The sequence below is a fragment of the Nestor notabilis genome, unplaced genomic scaffold (genome assembly GCF_000696875.1).
Source record: "Nestor notabilis isolate BGI_N333 unplaced genomic scaffold, ASM69687v1 scaffold23328, whole genome shotgun sequence".
NCBI classification, from domain to species: Eukaryota; Metazoa; Chordata; class Aves; order Psittaciformes; family Psittacidae; genus Nestor; species Nestor notabilis.
The window spans coordinates 31,700-44,818 of NW_009941792.1; the positions used below are offsets into that span (position 1 = coordinate 31,700).

The 13,119-nt window shown below is 39.2% G+C and overlaps 1 protein-coding gene across 1 annotated transcript in view; it reads left to right on the forward strand.

Annotated features, from left to right (window-relative positions):
- Window positions 1-13,119, forward strand: part of KPNA1 (karyopherin alpha 1 (importin alpha 5)) — a 39,775-nt gene that overhangs the window by 20,647 nt on the left and 6,009 nt on the right. The window contains exons 9-10 of the mRNA XM_010021068.1: window positions 417-495; window positions 1,517-1,642. Of these exons, the coding sequence (XP_010019370.1) occupies window positions 417-495; window positions 1,517-1,642 (205 nt within the window). The remainder of the gene's footprint in view (window positions 1-416; window positions 496-1,516; window positions 1,643-13,119) is intronic.

Consider the following 13,119-nt stretch of genomic DNA (forward strand, 5'->3'; position numbering starts at 1 on the left):
TAACAGAAACAATGGGACTTTTCTTGTACTAGTTTTGCCATTTCTTAAGAGATTTTTTTGCCTGCATCTCAGTCTCATTCTCTAGCTTTGTGCAGGCTACATTAAGTGTGTCTCACAGCTGCAACTGATTACTTTTTCCCTCCCAAGGATGCTTATACTCTGAAGCACTTTATTCTTTTAATCTCATATTCTGTCTTTATGCTGGTGAATGATGTGTAAAGGCCTAGATACTTAGAAACCCTAGAAAGACTTGCTATTAGTTTAAAATCAGAGAATGTTTTCATTTATATAGTGAGAATTAAGTCTGTTTTAGCAGCGAAGTTTTCCCCTGGCTGATGCATGTTCCTTCTTTGAGAAGGTAAAGATGGAGATGCTTCAGGATGTTTAACACTTGGATATTTCCTTGGTAATTTTAGGCACAATGACTACAAAGTTGTATCTCCTGCCTTACGAGCTGTTGGGAACATTGTCACAGGAGATGATATCCAGACCCAGGTATGGATTCTCTTTCTGTTGTGTTGTACTGCAGTTCATCTTTATGTTTGTTGTGGTAACCTGTTCACAAGCACCTCTTCTTATTCCTTTTGATGCTTGAATGTGAAGGGTTGGTGAAAATAGTTGCCTCAAAACAGGTGGTGGTTGTCAAACAAAGGCAAACAAAAAACCCTACAGTCCCCAAAGAAGTGATGCACAATACAACTGTGCACTGCCCACTGAGTGATACCCAGCCTGTCCCCAAGCACCAATTGGCCCCTTCCAGATAACTCCCCCCAGTTTCTATACTGGGCCTGATGTGCTGTGGTATGGAATATCACTTTAGCTAGTTCAGTTCAGGTATCCTGTCTGTGTTTCCTACCGGCTTCTCATGCTGCTCCTCACTGGCAGAGCATGAGCGACTGAAGAGTCCTTGATTGTCAGGGTAAGGCTACTTAGCAACAACTAAAATATCGGTGTATTACCAGTATTGTTCTTGGACTAATGCCAAAACACAGCACTGCGCCAGCTACTAGAAGGAAAATCAACTATTTCAGCCAAAACCAGGACAATTCATAATGTCACTGGACACAACAGTGGCAACAGTCTGCCCCACTGTGCCTGCTGATACGTAAAGCAGGAGTTGGAACTTGCAGTTATACAAAAATCACAGAAAACAAGGCAACAGGACAATACTGTTATCTTATTTTGGTTCGGTCGTGATGGGTTTAGTATCTTCTGGTGTTTAGGTTGCACTGAAATCAGAATGAAGTCATGATGTCTTCCCTGAATTACTCAGTTGTTTTGCTCATTATCTTTCCTGAAAACATTTAGTTCTTAGTTCTTGCTGGTTTTTTTTTATTTTGTTTTGTGGCTTTGCTGGTGGTTGGTGGTTTTGTTTACCATGTTAACTTTTTTTGGGATCATATGATGGGATATGCTTTTTAGATTTTGAAGACATTGTATTCCTTGTTCTTGTGATTCTTTATCCTAGATTTCCTCTAAGGTGTGGTTGGTTGTTTTGTTTCTCTTTTGTATTCAGGTAATCCTGAATTGTTCAGCCCTGCAGAGTTTACTGCACTTGCTAAGCAGCCCAAAAGAATCTATCAAAAAAGAAGCATGCTGGACAATATCTAATATAACAGCTGGAAACAGAGCTCAGATCCAGGTAACTTTTTCAGCTATGATCAGTAATCTTTGTCTTGCAGGCTAGAAGAAACCCAGGCTGTACACTGTTTTTTGTGTATAAAGTGCATATTTGTATGTATACACAGATATGTAATTACACATTAGCAGAATTGTATGTGTAATTAGAATATTTCAATGGCCCAGTCATTTTTCAGATTCAAATGATTTAGTGTTATACACATCTACAGATTATAAGGGGGTAGACAGTCATGTTAGAGAATGACAGAGTGAGGCTAAGCTCGAGGAAACCTTGTCTTAAGTAGTTTGCTTCATGCCTTTGACAGTCACTAAGATAAATATTCTCAAGTACAAAAAGAATAAGCTACAGACTTTGCGAATCTAATAACTTTACATGGTCCTTGATTTCACCACCAGATACAAACACCTACATTGTAAAATACTTTTACTCCTGTTTATATTTTCTTACAATTCCTGATACAGGCAGTTGTGTTTAGCCAAGTCTAAAATTGATACTTACTAAAACTGAGTAACAGTGGAGGATTATCTAACATGTTGCATTGGGATTCATCCTTTCTGATTATACCCATCAAGTGATAGCACATAGAAGCAAATTAAAGTTTCGCTCCCCTATGTCAGTCTTCACCATTATGTCTCCAAAACACCACATCTTTGTTCTGAGTCTGGAGTTAGTGTCAGCCATCAGGAAGAATTCTCAGGACTCTTCTCCAGGTGGTATAAATGAGCAATTGACCATCTCTTCCCCAGAGGAAAGTTTTTTGTGGGCTAGATAAAGAAGAAACTACTAAATGTATTTTGTTTTCCCTGGTTATGTCTTTCTTTTTTGAACAGCTATACTAGGGGAATTTTTTCCTTGGATTTCAAGGACAATGCCTCATTCCTTCTCTTCTTGAGAAGTAATGGAAAACCAGATTGTAGTGAAACCAGGCTTTAGCTGATAAATATAAGAGGTTCCCATCAAGGCAGTTGAATCAAAGTCTCATGTAAGTAAAATAATTCTTCTGAAGTTAGGTTTCTCAGTGCTCTTCTCCCTTGCTGGTTACAGAGAGTATTTTCAGAGATTGCAGAGGATGCATGGAGTTCCACTTGGACATACCTATTCTTTGAGAAATAAATAGCAGAAAATGTGAGACATTAGAAATACTTCTCTCACTCATTAGTAACCAGGCAGAAACAATGCATGTTCGCACAGAAAATAAACCAAGTCCCATAACACATTGGCAACAGTGGCCAAGGAGTACTACTTTCCTCCATATGCTTTTCCTTGCAAGGCAGCCTGCCACCTGCTAGTCTTAACTCTGATGACTTGGGATAATTCCTTCTATATGATCAGAATTAGCATGAAGTGCTTAACCCTCTTCACCCAAAGGATGGAATTCTTTGTTTTCTTTTTGCAGAAAACTTGCAGGAGATGGTAAAAAGGCTGCATGTTTTTCCTGACTAAAAAGTGTATTATATTCTTTGCAGGTGGCACTTGCAATCTTTTGGTTATCCATACTTCTATACAAAGAACATCCAGCTGCTGAAGGGACAATGTAAAGCTTTAAAACCCTGAACGAGGTCTTCATCTCAGAAAGCATAGGAAATAAACTTAATGCTTTTGTGGAAGATAACTCTTAAGTGTCCTGGTATTAAAAGCTGAATGCTTATCTAATTTCAGAGATGCTTGTGTTAGGAAATGAGTAAGCAAGAAAACTAAGGGGGAAAGCTGTGTAGGTCCTTCTTGTCTGATGTAAAGATGTGACTAAGATGGAAGCAGACTGTGAGCAAAGAAACCTCCTGCAGTTGCATTTGCTTCTGCTTCCTCAGTCAAGATTTTACTTTTGCCATGTTTGTTGTCAGATATAGAGAACGATGTGGTTTCTTGATCTAACCTTGGGAGAGCTCCAAGAATTTTCTTTCTTCCTTTATTGTGTCTTGTGTGTTAATCTGTGGAGTAGCTGGATTTCTAACAAGTGCTGTGTAAAGCCAGCAACTGTACCACTGTTTTTGTACCTCAGCAGTTGTTGTTGCTGTGCAATTAGCAGTGCAGAGAAGGTAGCTACTACTGCTTGTACTGAGATAAAAATGGTTTTGCCTTTGCCTTTCTTGCAGTGAAGAATCTTTTGGCTGCTTTATGCTGCTACCACCTTAGAAACAGGGAGGAGCAGTATTTTATTTCTAGAAGGTCATTTCTGCTTTTCCTGGGAAGTCTTAAGAGTATATTCTGAGGAACAGTTCAGCCCAGTCCATTTTCTTAACTTTGTGTTTTTACCTGTGTACCAAAGTTGCTTCAGGATGTAGAATCGTATAGGAATATTGGAGACTTAAGAAAAAGAAGAGCTTGACAAAATCAGGTATCCATAGAAGTAATTGCATAAAGAGTTACATATCAGAGGTGGCAAAGTTTGTTATTTGAGCATTTTTTCAAAACTTCAGGATCTCTATTTTCAAATTCTTGATCTACTGAAGATACAGTTGTGAAGAGTCCTAGAGGTAACTTAAATTCTAGTGCACCAGAAGCTATTTCAATAGTGTATTTATTTCTGTGACTCCTACATAATTATCCACTGTACCACGCCTTCAAGTGAAGGAATAAGTGCCTGTCCTTGTTTGCACAATATTCTTACATCTGGTATCCACTACTCAGACATGTAAAAGTAAGGCTTTAGGTGGAGAGTCTTAACTATACTCTTGGTATTCCGATATCTTCTAAACTATTGTCATTATGTTTTTATTTGAAAACAAGTAAGGATAAAATAATCTCTCCTTTGTTACACAAAATTTGCCAAGTCTAGCTAAACCTCCCCCCCCAATATCATTAGGTACTTCTCTGCATGTGTGTTCAGTAGTTTCGAAGTGGTTTGGGGTGCCTTATCACCAGTTTAGGTCAGCCCCCTGTCCACTGAGAGCAGATTAGAATCCCTTTGTGACTGGGAAAGGTCATGTGGGAAGGCAGGGTGAGGGAAATGAATGCCATTAATATCGCATCTTCATTTCTAGAAGGTGATTCTTCAGAAGTATAAAGCCCTTAACTGCACAGAAAAATTGTTGTGGTTGTGGGGGTAGAAGCTTGCTTTCTCAGGATTCTTGCATCAGGAAGAACACACAGTATCAACCAAATCACCCAAAATACACGTAGGTTTAAAAGAATCCAGCTTAAAGCAGCCTTAGGGTATGTCACATACAAGGTTGGAAGCATGTTGATGCATTACTTGAGTCCAGGGGAAAAAAATGTGAGAAGCAGCTTCTCAAAAGTGATATCTATGGTTCATTTAAGAATTTCTCAGGCTCCAGTCAGAGTAAACTAAACTGCCTTTGAACTCTGAGCACACACATGCTATATAGCAAAACACTGTTGTAAGTGCATACCTAATTTAATCTAGAATGGCAGTTATAAAAATGAGATTAAAAAAATAGTGGATTTTATTCTGAGCAGGAGGCAACTATCCTGGTAGTTATGACATATTGTGAATCATGTCCATCATGAGGCTTAGATTTTTGGAACTGCAAAAGGACTGTTAGAGGAAAGTTGTGAAGTAAAAGACATTGAAGCATATTTACAACATGCTTGATCGGAGATCTCGAGGCCGCTCTTTCTTGGAAGTACAATTGGCAATTGCAGGTATAATTGCAATGATTATCTTACGTTGAAACGATACTCATCACAGATATGTAACAAATTCCAGAAAAGCTTTTAATTCTTCTAGTCTCTAGTTTCAACCTAGAGAATGTCATGTGAGATACAAAGTGTGATGAAACCTCCTTTCAGCTCCAGAGCTGACATGTCTGCTTTTCTCAGAAAACTTCTTCTGTGATGTGTTACTTCAGAGACAACTCTTACTCAGTGTTAAAATTGTTGTAAACATTTGAGCTGAAAACCATTTTAAAATAATTTCTGAAGTTGGAAGATGCTGTTTGGTAAAGTGTTTCTCAAATATGGTTGTATGCTAAAATGGAGAATAAAAGCCTAGTCTGTTCTTAGTAGCTGTGAGGACAAAGGGTAATTCCTGTCTGGGAAGAATATCTGATTTAACTAAGTTAAATGGATGAACCTGTTTCATGTTTGAGTTGAAGGATTTGGGTTTTTTTTTCTTTCTCTAAATTAATTTCACATTGAGATGAGTTAAATCAGTATTTCTTGAGAATTGGTCTTCCTTACAGAAGGAATTCTAAAATACTAGATGTAGCTCTATACTAAATAATTTATTTTCCTTTCTCCCCAGTCCTTCCAAACTGCTCTATAGTTCCTACTAGAGGTCATAGATTGTAGCAAGATCTATTCCAGTCTCCATGATATCATGATTTTTAACATAGATCATGCACAATCTTTAGCCAGAGATCAGAGAAGAATAATGTCAGCACGTGGTGATTTTTCTTCCTGAATGTCTGCCTGGCTTAGTAACCACATTATTGCCAGTTACCAGCTGATCTAACTGGTGGATTGCTGTTCCAGAGCAGTTGGAATGTCAGAATAGTGTGGAAACTGTGGGCAGTGCTCAAGCCACAATCTAACAATCCATTCCACACACCAAGAAAAAAACCAAACAAACCTATTAGATGTTTCACCTAACCAGTATTAACAGACAGAGCTATATTTAGTGTTGTTTAAGATTGCATTGGGTTACACTCCCTGCATCCACCCACTCTAAAGTATAGAAATACAAAGTTAGAGGGAAGGACTTCTATATTCATTTCCACTTTCATACTGCCTACAATGCTGTTTGGTAGCACACTCCAAAGGCTTTCACTGCCATTTCTAAAAGATAAGGCAGCAGCCAATTGCCGTTAGACTTGCACTCAAACACAATCAAGTAAACTCTAGTGTTAAGGCAATATAAGTTAACATGCATGAAATGTGTGAAAGTAAGTACTAAACTTTAATAATCCCATATGAAAGCATAGGAGGTTTGGGGTTTTTTTGCTCCACCAAAGGTGGAAGTGAAAGCCTTTCAGAGTGTGTTATCAACAGTGCCTAGGCAACAGAAAAGTGTGGTGGAATACAGCAGTCTTTCCCCTCTTTATTTCTGTGCATTTAAGGTTTGGGTTGGATGTGTATATCCTGATGCAGTCATGATTGTCACTAAGTATAGTTTTTGTTTGTTAATTTCCTAGTTTGTATACAGCTTTGCTGTACTTCAGTGGATAGCTTCCCCAGTCAGGGAGAAGGGGAACTACATCTTCCTGGGAGTCAGAAGGAGAACTGCACAACTGAAGCTAAATCCTGACTGTCGGCCCTTCTGAAGGGGGTCGCAACCCATTGAAAAGCTATGAAAGGCAGTACATCAGACACAATCTTCCATATCTGACAGTGAAGACATCATAGGAGTTCTCTCCTGTTGACAGGTTAAGAAACTTATAACTTCTTTTCTAATATACCTTAAAATCTCACAAGAACATCGGGAAACCTGAGTATGGTTAGGCATGGTAGCAACAGGATCTATGCCATGTTTTTCCTCCTTTAGGGTTTCCTGTCCTTGCTGAAACGTGACATGGGCCAGCGTAGCAAATGATACATTGCCTGTTAGTTTTTAAAACTCTGGAATGAAACATATTTTTACAAATTGGAGTAAAGATACAAGCAAAGAATTGTCAGAGGCTCTTTTCCAAAAAGACCACAGTGATGCTGGGGACATGGAAAAGGAATGATGTGATTCACACAGAGTTGTGCTTTACACAGGCAAACTGTGGATCAAATTACTTAAATATAAAGTGTGTTTGATTTATGCCATAATTTGCATGAGTGGTCTGAAATCTTCACGTGCTGTTTGTGGTGGCAGGACATCTAAAAGTCTCAATTAGGAGCAAAATATGTCATTGCCGACACGGTCATATTTGTTTGAGGACCAATGAAAGTCTCAGTTTTAAGTTTGTGTTTGTACAAAATCTGTTTTCAGGCTTCTACATGTGGTGAATCCCATACACCATAGCACATTGAGGGCAGCAGAGCTGGGTTACCTTTAATTCTTTTGTTTTGCCTGAAAACCTCAGCAGTTCTGTATAGTACAGGCTCTTCCTGTCAGCAGTAGCAACCTAGTGTAAACTCTCTAGTGCTTTACACACGGTTTGGAGTATCTAGGCTTAGGTATCTGTGTCAACACCATAAAAGTCCATTAGAACTGAGATCTGAAGTGCTTTCCTCCTGCCACTCAAATGGCAGTGATTTTGTACTCATGCCATCATGTTAAGTAGCTTTGGCTTACAAGTATTTGTTACGTTATTTTAAAAAGCAGATGTGAATTGAATCAATAAAAAGGGAACAGGAACACAAGTAACTGAGAAGCCTCTATGGTCTGAAATTCCTATCCAGGAGGAGTAATTCAAAGCAGTAGAGCTGTATCACACCTGCCAGCTGGGGTGGTAACTGTAATCTTGAGTTGTTAAACGTAATGAGAGAGCTTGCAGGAGCAGGAAAATAGTCATGCTGTAAGACTTTTTTGCTTTCACATTTATGTAATGAATCATATGTCTACAGCACTTGCATACTAAACATATATGTGTATTTTTGCATGTCTTAAGTGATTTATTTATGGGAACCGAAGAGGAGAAGTAAGTTCACTTGGTATTGACCAGCTCAAAATACTAACGTAATATACTAATGTTGAAGACCTGCTCCCTAACAGTGGCTACAGTGTTTTTAGATTCAACATCCTTGCAGATGTAATAAAACTCTGAAAATTGACTTTTATCTAGCTTCACTCTTTAAAATTCAAATACTATAAAGTGATGAAGCTTGATTGAAATAAGGATAGAATGTTTCCAAGAGACAGGCAACCCTATTGGAGGGTCATAGCACAGGGATACCATCTATTTTAAAGCAAAGACAGAAAAGTTGACACTTCAGAAGTGAGGGCCAGATTTACTGAAGGACTGAGCATTACAGTTCCATTTCAAGTTAAATTTGAAAATTCAGATTTCGGTGAAAATTCAATTTAAGTTTTCCAAAAGACTCCGTATTTACAAGTCAAATGGACTGCAGCTCCAACTAATACGAATGGATGCAGTTGGCAAAAATTTCAGTGTTTAATGTATTAAAGGATGGGCTTTGGATTGACTATTACGCAGAAAAGACATTTCTAATGTGTTGTCAAGATACCATCTCGGTGCCTTGTAGTAGCAGCCTAAAACCAATGTGAATATTAGAAATGGCCAGGAAAGGGATAAAAAGATCAAAAGGGGAATCCTTGTTCTGGTATAAATCTTCACTGTATGTAGATCCATCTTCAAAGTATATGCTAGGAGTGGAGTGGTAAGGAGGGACTATAAAACATCAGCTGGATTCCATATGAGGAATAGCTTTGTAGAGTATGAGACAAGCGAAGGGTGATGTGGCAGAATGCTGTAGAAACACAAGGGGCATCTGAGAAGGTGTATGAGGAATGACTGTGTTTTTTTTGAGCAAAATCCTTGAAGGAAGAGGCATTGGAGAAATCAGGAGGTGCTGTGTTTAGGACAAACGAGCATGTATCTTCTCATCCAGGTGTAGTCTAACTGGAACTCACTGCTACAACTATAAATACATAAAAAAGGAGAAAAAGAAAAGTAAACCTGACTGGAGTTTACACTTTCCTGTGCATCTGCTGTAGATTGCTCTTGGAAGGAGGATGTTTGTATGCTTTGTTCTTACATGCAAGCGCAAGAGTAATTTGGATTGAAAAATCCATATATAAAACTGCTAAAATTATATAGGTTTTGGAATTTCTTTGCTTTTTGGTTACCCTCTTGCCTGCTGTTACGCTCCTTGAAAAATTCCAGTCATGTTTAGAGTGTTAGAATGCATCAGCTCCTCAAAAGGAATGTTTAAACATCCTTCGCTTTATTGCATGTATGAGGCAGTTGCCCTCTATTTTCACGAGTGGCCAAGGCACTTCTCATTCTTCAAGGAAGAGTGGAACATTTGAAGAGGTGACAAAGGCTGAGATCTGCACTTGTTTGTACATCAGTCCTTAGTTTACAACTTGATTTTTTTTCTTTTCATTTCCTTTTTCTTTCACATCTTTCAAGAGTTCTTGTTGAACTGAAATCTCTAACTGTGTTCATTTTATTTGAAAGCTATTGCTTATCATGAGCATTTTATGTGCACTATGTAAGTCTTCGACACGTTTCCACGAGAGGCACACACAGTACAGTAATGCTGAAAAAGTAATTTGAATTAACACTTTCTAAATCCTCAGAAGTTACAAGCACCTCATCCTGCTTCAGTCCTTTAGGCTTTTGCTCTGCCTGAGGTTTGTTTACCTTCAAGGAAAAAAACCCAAAATTCTATTTTAGTAGTTTACTGTTTTATCACTTAGGTGGAAAGCGGAAAGGAAACACGGCCTATTTCCAAAATAACTGTTGCTCCCACATAAAATATCATAGAGCTAGGAATCCTTAGGCATTCTAGCTTGCTGTCAAAAGTAACTATTGTGGACAAGGGTGCAAGGCATAGAGCGTGAATAATAGATGCTGCTAGCACTTTCTCTGTATTAATGCTTTATTGTTACCACCCTTATTGAGCTTAATTGGACTTTTGAAATCTAGTGAAGATACTAAGGTTAAAGCAAACTATTTTCTGACGTAGTTAATGGCTTGGGTTGATTACTTGTTTTTTTGGGTTTTGTTTTTTTTTTTTTTTTTTTTAACACATCTGAGCTTTTGAGACTTTCAGTTGTCAGCAGCCTGCTAGTTGAAAAACTGGTGTACTACAGAGGGACAGTTAAGTACCTTTAACTGGGACTCATGCTAGGGTGAGGTGGTGACAACACTTATGCTGCATGTCAAGCAATAGGAAACAAAAGTATGGTGATTGATAATCTGCTTCTCTCTTGAGCCACTCTCTTTCAGTGAAGTGCCTTATGAAAGGCTGCTTTCATCTGTTCTGCTTGGGTGAAGACAGCCAGCTTCACTGTAGAGCAGAAAGCAAACAAGGTGCCTGTAGCCTTTTATACAATAGAGTAACAGAGAGAAATAGAAATAAGAGGAATTGGAAATAAGAACACTCACCCAAGAGATGGGAGTTCTGGATTCAGTTCCTTCTGAAAAGGTTCAAATGCGTATTTCTCCACTCTGAGAAGAGTAATTTTACTCATCAGTCTGTGCATTGAAGCAGAGAGTTCAACATTGATTGAGCTAGAAGGAAAACAAAGTCTTTTGTGATTCTCCAATTGCTGCCTTCCCATTACTAGTTCTCTTGGTTCTAGAATTCTCCTACTACTTTACAAGCTTAAATTGAAGCATTTTAAGGTAACTGAGGTTTTTCTGGCATTAGGAAGGCTCAAAGCATATTACTGCCTGTCAGCTAAGATATGCTGACCTAGTTCCATGCTATCATGTAACAGACTCTGATTTTAGTACTTACTAGAGAGGTTGGTTTTAAGAAGACCCTTTTAAAGGAAATGAATCTCATGTGAAAGTTTTCTTTTGGGGAGAGGATTTAAGATGTGATAATGAGATTTTTCACTTGTTCTTTGCTAGAATAGTAAGAAACTAATGCCTGGTGTACCCTATATTGTAGATCTGTTTCAAGTTCTTTGAGCAGAGAATACTTAACATCCCTTAACACCCTGTTCTTATAAGGGCTTCCACCTCAACTCTGGACTCAGATGAAGTGTAGACTGCCAAGTCCCTTTTTTCATCTGTAGCTGATCAAGACTGAAGTTTACTAGTGGAAACACGCATCCCTGCGCTCTCTAGATCCACAAGCATACACACATGTTCACACATGTGTTGAATACCACTGTGGGCTCTCTGCCCATCTGTTTTCATGCCTGGATTGTGAGCTTCTTAACTCATTATACTTGGGTGCTACTCACTGGTTAGTTCAGCTTCATTCTTGCTAGCAAACAGATGCACAGATTCATCTTGAGCAGCCCCACACTTGCAGACTCCTTGATTATTGGCACAGGTCCTCAGTCCATGCCTGGATCCTGGGCCTCCTACTTGCCACCTAGTCCAGTTTGCCAGTAAATTGTGTACACTGTGATCCTTCACACCCACCACCACACTTGGGGACGATGTAAATTCCCACATCGCACAGAGCTGATGTCCACGCACGTTGTCCTGTGACCTACAGTCCCACTGCAGCTGACAAGTCAAGATCCTCACTTGGCTTCACCCACTGACCTCTAGGCACACAGGCCCTATGGACTGTGATCCTGCTCCAGTGGCTGATGCTGGGACCCTCACCTGCTCCAGCTGTAGGAGCCCCTTCACTCAAGGTTTGACACCAGTTGCTGGCCCTGAATTCACCTTTTTCTGGGCACCCCAGAAACATGCTCTCCCTACTCCATGGCCACTACAGCTGCTAATGCTGAGACCCCTCGCATCCACTCTAGTTGCTGACCCCACAGACACAGGGGTTTCTGATCTGGTTCCTGGTTCAGATTCAGTCATGCCAATCTCACTTGTTAGCATCTTACTCTTCCTCACACAGGCTAGCGAGGGAGGGTGTGTGGCAAGATAGTTAGAAGATTTGTTACAAAGTTTTGCACAGTTCCACTTGTCCCTGTCTTCTAACTTAAGAAGTCCAGGTTGGCTCTCTGCAAATTACTGACTGTAGCCTTTCCTCCTTTGTGATTTGCCTCTCTTACCCCTTGTCTATCAGGTTTGTGTCACTGTGTGTTTTATTTATTACTTTCCTGTTATTTTAATCTCAGTTTGAGCTGAAAAGGTCTTTGAGCTGATAACCTTAATAAAGCAGATGCGCTCACATTCCATGTACCCTTACAGTCTGTTGCTTTTGTATAGTTTTAAAAATGAAGTGTTTTCCCAGTAAAATATGGTGGGGGAATACATTCTGTTTCTTGAAGATAGTTTCTTTTATCTTTTGTCTTTTTTAATAGCTGGCCTCTGTTTTATGACCTACCACTTCCAACATTCATGTTCAGAGATTTCAATTGAGGACTTTTTGCCAAATATGCTTTGCAAAGTACAAATCTAATATAACATGGCATGATGGAAGTGTAAATGGTTTTCCTTGAGGGCACCAAATTGCTGTACTGGAAGTGCAGATTCGGTGATAAAGGAGGCAGCGTTCATGGGACTGTGGATACAACTGACAGGCGGTATGGGTTTACATAGTAGATGCAGTGTGGGTGCCCAGACAAACAGGAAGGGTGAAAGAAATACCAGGTTTTTTTTCACTGGGTAACCATCCACATCATGAATTGACTATAGCTTTTTGCATTGTGTATTGTTAATTTTCTGGGGAGCTCCTTGAAAAGGATCTCTTGGGCTTTCTTTGAATTTGCCTTTATCCGTTCTGTGATGACTTACGTTTGTGAAACAGTAGTTTACAAATGTAATTCTAAGCTCTTGCTTCTTTGAATGATCCTTATGAATGTCTTTTTTCAGGTCCTTATACTTGTGTAACTAAACTAGTTTCATTTGTGTCTTACTCCAAAAGGCTTTTTCCAGAGGAAGCTGCTAGTTGCTGACTGAATACTCACTTGACTTGTATCAGTTTGGTGAGCTAAGCAGTTAACCATCCTTCTGAACCATCCGTTGTCTTTTCAGCCG